Source organism: Anneissia japonica, unplaced genomic scaffold, assembly GCF_011630105.1.
Source record: "Anneissia japonica isolate Jap-2015-1 unplaced genomic scaffold, ASM1163010v1 scaffold9712_len146881_cov104, whole genome shotgun sequence".
In the NCBI taxonomy this organism is placed as follows: Eukaryota; Metazoa; Echinodermata; class Crinoidea; order Comatulida; family Comatulidae; genus Anneissia; species Anneissia japonica.
Window position 1 is genome coordinate 5,839 of NW_022684842.1, and position 5,259 is coordinate 11,097.

Consider the following 5,259-nt stretch of genomic DNA (forward strand, 5'->3'; position numbering starts at 1 on the left):
ACTAATAATTGACGGCTGTACTCGCAACTAGTATCGGATTGTCGATGCCACAGTAAAGATCAAAGGACTGTACGCACGCGCTATGTTCGAGAGCGGAGATGTGCGTCCTTTTGTTAAATTACCTTGAACATATAAATTGCACTTAAACATCATTGACTATTATTGACGAATTTCTTTACAAATAATACAATTGTTCCCGTCCTGGCAGTGGTACCGTTTCATCTTATAACTTTCATGATAAATATTATTCATTTTGTTCTTAAATAGTGAAATATTAGCACATGCTCTTACATTGCTTGATATGTTCTTCCACACCTTAGGCCCTATATACGAGATTCCTTGTCGGCCAACATTTGTGCGTTTTAAGTCGATAACAAGGTTTTGCTTATATCGTATTATGATTATGGTACGAGTCAAGTGTACGGAACAACAAATCAAAAGATTCTGGTAGTAAACCCTTATCATATAAAAACATTAAGTTCGCTACATTTTTTTCGTATAGATCAAATATGTTTAAAGTATTGGTTTTAACAAAAAGTTGAGCAGATGGGTGTAGATAATGTACATTACATACGATTCTAAGTGCTTTCTTCTGTAATACATGGATTCTATTTAAGTTTGTCATGCTACCAGAACCCCATATCGTGATCCCATTCGTTATAATAGGAAGGACAAGAGACTTATAAATAGTAAGCAGTATGTGATATGGTAGCAGATTTTTAAGGAGATTCATTGCTCCAATAATTGCAGACACCTTACTAGCAATAACATTTACATGTTGAGAAAAATTAATTTTTCATCAAGAGTGATACCAAGGAATTTAATTTTGTCTACTCTCTGAATAATGTCCTGGTCAATGACGAGTTCGACATGCGCTGTGTTAATAATTGTATTTGTACCACTAAACACCATCAATTTAGATTTTTTGGTATTAACAGTAAGCTTATTTGCTTTAAACCACATATTTAAGCGTTTTAACTCCTCATTCATTATATCGAATGCTTCATTTATGTTACTATGTTTTAAGAAAACATTGGTATCATCTGCAAATGTTATTAATTGAGTTTTGGTACATACTGAAGGCATATCATTGACAAATAGTAAAAATAACAATGGACCCAGGATAGATCCCTGGGGAACTCCATACTTTACCAACTTTCTATCAGACTGTATATTATCTAAAGCTACAGATTGTTCTCTTCTACTTAAATAACTACAAAACCATTTAAGTACAAGACCTCTGATGCCACAATAAGGTATTTTTGTAGAAGAACTTTGTGATCTATCAAATCAAACGCCTTAGATAGGTCGAGAAAAACTCCAACAACAAAAAATTGGTTGTCAATTGCCGTTGTTATTTTCTCAATTGTCTGAATGAGGGCGTGATTTGTAGAGTGTCTTTCTCTAAAGCCGTATTGTGTTTCATTCAGGATTTTATACTTATTTAAGAAAGAAACCGTTTGGTCATAGACAATTCGTTCATACATTTTTGACATACATGACAATATAGAAATAGGCCTGTAGTTACACTTGTCATCCCTTGCTACACTCTTTGAAAATTGGTATAGTTTTTGCAAGTTTAAGCTTCTCCGGGAAAATTCCAGTTGTGAGTGATAAGTTAATCATATAAGTTAGAGGTACAGCTAATATATCTGAATTAATTTTTAACAATTTTGCATCAATATCGTCAAGACCAGGCGATTTGTTTGAGTTTAAATTAGATAGATATTTTTTTAATATCATACTCAATTAAAGGAGTAAAAAGCATAGAATATTGAACACTATTTTTATTCATATAATCCATAGGATTTGTATCATGGTATATTTTATTTGCTTTTTCGGCCATTTTTTCGCCTATATTAATATAGTAGGAATTAAATGCTTCCGCCTTATCAGAGGGTGCTTCAAATGGCTTGAGAATTTAATTTCATTCGTTCTGGGAGGCTCGATGTTTTGTTTCTTCCCAAAATAGCATTAATAGCGTTCCATGTTTTTTTTATGTTGTTTTTTCGTTTTTCAAAATCGTCTTTGTAGTAATTAATCTTTCTTTGTCTAATAATTGTTGTTAGCCTATTTTTGTACTTCTTATACTTTAATTTATTCGCATTTGTTGGATGTTTTTTATATTTAATATACAGTTTTTCTTTAGTGTTTAGTGACTTTTCGATACCATTTGTCATCCAGGGTGATCTTATTATATCGGTCTTTAATCTGATTTTTTTAAATGGAAAACAGCGATCAATCAGTGCTGTAAAAGATTCTGTAAATGAATTATATGTTTCATTAGCATCATTACTGTTAAGAACATTTTCCCACAACTGATTTTCTAACTCATTTCTGAACATTTGTGTTTGTTCCGGTGAATAATTACGTTTGTAAATATATTTGTTAATTTGACTTTTGTTGTGTTTTTGTGATTTGTCGATGCTTATTATTGGGCAATGATCAGATATATCGCTAAATAGAATGTTTGTATCAATACATTGAATATTATGAGAGTTCGTATATATATTATCTATTATAGTTTCAGTTTCATCTGTTATACGTGTGGGCTTTACTAAGGGTACGAATGATTCAGAAATCATAAAGTCAACATGCTCTTGTACGTTACTCACAGAATTATACATATTTAGGTCAATATTATAGTCACCCATAAGATAGGTTTGTTTGTTTTCGTTGTTACATTTATGCATGAGCTCGCTCATTTGAGTGTTAAACGTAGGAATATCAGATTTAGGTTGTCTATATATGACACCACAAATAATTGTCCTATTGTTTATATCAAGTTCAATAATAATACTCTCAGCAACATGTAATATCTGGGATAAGTCATTTCTTAGTCGATATGATAAATTGGATTTGGTATATAGGGCAACACTACCACCTCCTTTGTTATCCCTATTGTTATATATAGCTGTATAATTATTCAATTGATATAATCCAGTGAGGTGTTTACTAGAGAGCCACGTCTCAGTCAATCCAATTATCGAAAATTCGTATTCGAATCGAGATAAGTAATTTGCTAATTTGTCAAATTTTCTTATAATGCTTCTGCAATTTAGAGAAAAGATTGAAAAATAACCAGAGTCGCACAAGTCATCGCAATGTTTGCTTTTGAAATCGTCAATATCCATATAGTTATTTTCGGTATAATTTGGTATAATTATACCGAAGCTGTCATCATCATTATTAAATTGTGTAACAAAAGACATTTAATACAAAAGGTAAAAGAAAGATAAATGATAAAATTACAATGCAAATAAGTCAAGACGGTGCTACTACTTAACACGTTCCGTCGCTAACTCCGTCAGGAGATTTAATGAATAGTTAAGATTGTAGGATTACGATATTCAATTAATAATAAACACAAATATCATTTCAATGAGTTGCAAGTGACAAATTCACCTAACGCAGGCCTATGGCAATTCAAAGGTAACTATTTGTTAACTCACTAATCATGGTATTATTTCAGAGGTATCATGGTATGCGGTACAAGGTATGTGGTCAAGTTATGCGGTATGCGGAACGGAAATAGTATTACGATCCGCTGACCGATAAACCACTGTATAGCTTACCGCTGATATAGAGATTACCGTTTTTAAACACCGGTCTTTTGCCCTCCTTGTATGCCTGGTCCATGATAATTTTGAGACTCCTTTTCTTTATCACGTCCGCCTGTGGTAGATCTTTGGTAACAAACATATCCGACGATCGTAGAACTGATTTTGCACGTATTAGTACCTCTCGTCTTTGCGGCCGATGAATAAATTTAGCGATTATGTGTCGATTATTTTCCCATCGCCTGTCTACCAATTCGGTGTGCATTTTCTATTATTGTCGTCGGTAAGTTCAGTTTATGGTTTATTATATCTCATACCGTTTTCATGGGATCCTCATCGTTTTGTTCAGGTATTCCTCCAAATCTCAAATTAAAGGATCTCGAATATCGTTCCATTTTTAGGATTTCCCCTTCAAGTATTGACAGCCGGTTACGATCACTCCTAGTCGATTCCGTCACATTAGTGATTTTGGTTTCAAACTCGTCGATTATCGTTTCAAATGAGTGGATTTTCTCCGTAGTAAAGGTAAGACTATTCTCAATTTCACTGTATTTCAGTTCTATTGAGTTTATCATTTCCAGTATAGCAGTTTGGTTTAGGATTATTTGATCGATTTTAACGTGTAGTTCACCGTCCCGTTTTTGCATCGACTGAAATTCCCGCTTCAACTCGGTCATAGTGGTCATGTGATCATCGGGTGCGGCAGTTTCCGTTTTGTTTTCCGGGGATGTTGGTGGTGATACAGTAGTTACAGGTTTTTTCTTACCCATTTTCAATTTTCTGTCAATTTTAAAGCTTGATGAGCCTTTTAAAGTATTAATTGTAGTTATTCCTTGAGTCAGTTTGAACTATCAGTCATTACGAGGGGAAAAATCGCAGTTTTTTTTTAAATCTCTGACGGAGCTGTTTGAGTCCGTTACCGCTTCATGTAAGCGCCCTCCACAGCACAACAATCAACCAGTAATTCTTCACTGTTCACAAGCACATGAATGGAAGAGTGCGATGATGATAGCAGCATCTCTTCGCGGTTCTCGAACACCAGCCTTATTAGTTCTGCATCCTCAAGAGCTCGAGCTAGGGCAGAAAGGAAGAGAGTGAATTTAGAGTTCATTCGTGCCGAAGTTGACCTGCGCCGAGAGATGGCAGAGAAAGAGGCGGAACAGAAAAGGAAAAATGCAGAATTGCTGTTACTTGAAGCAGAAAAAGGAGTATCGATGACATAGGTGGAAGCGGCCGTTTTGGAGGAATTAGAAAGAAGAGCTGATAATAGATGTTGGGAGCAAGGTCTTGAAGTAGACCTCCTTAAGGAAACTCAAGCACAACGGATCCAACGGTTTCAGGTCAAGGTGGACAATACTTACAGCAGCCGACCCGTAGAACAAGAAAATATTTACCACAGCCTGCCCCCAGAAACGTGCAGCCAGCAAAAGTATTGGACCCAGAACTTCCAGAAGAACTAGCTGGGAGTATCAGATGTTCCACGATACCATATTTAAGGCCAAGTGAACCACTCAGTGATATGCAGAATCCAAAAGTTCACAACTCAAATAGCCTTAATAATATGTCACTCACGACCACGGGGTGGAACCCAGCTCCCAGCTTGGAAAGAACCAATGCTGAATTCCCAGTGACAGTTGAACGGTCGATTGGAAATGCAACTTATGTACTATCAGGAAACACTTATCAAATTTTACCCCAG

The 5,259-nt window shown here is 35.2% G+C and overlaps 1 protein-coding gene across 1 annotated transcript in view; it reads right to left on the bottom strand.

Moving 5' to 3' along the window:
* Positions 1-3,825, bottom strand: part of LOC117108086 — a gene marked incomplete at its 3' end in the record, with an annotated part of 7,436 nt that extends 3,611 nt beyond the window's left edge. Inside the window, exon 1 of the mRNA XM_033249974.1 lies at positions 3,576-3,825. Within this exon, the coding sequence (XP_033105865.1) occupies positions 3,576-3,825 (250 nt within the window). The remainder of the gene's footprint in view (positions 1-3,575) is intronic.
* Positions 3,826-5,259: the final 1,434 nt, after the last annotated feature.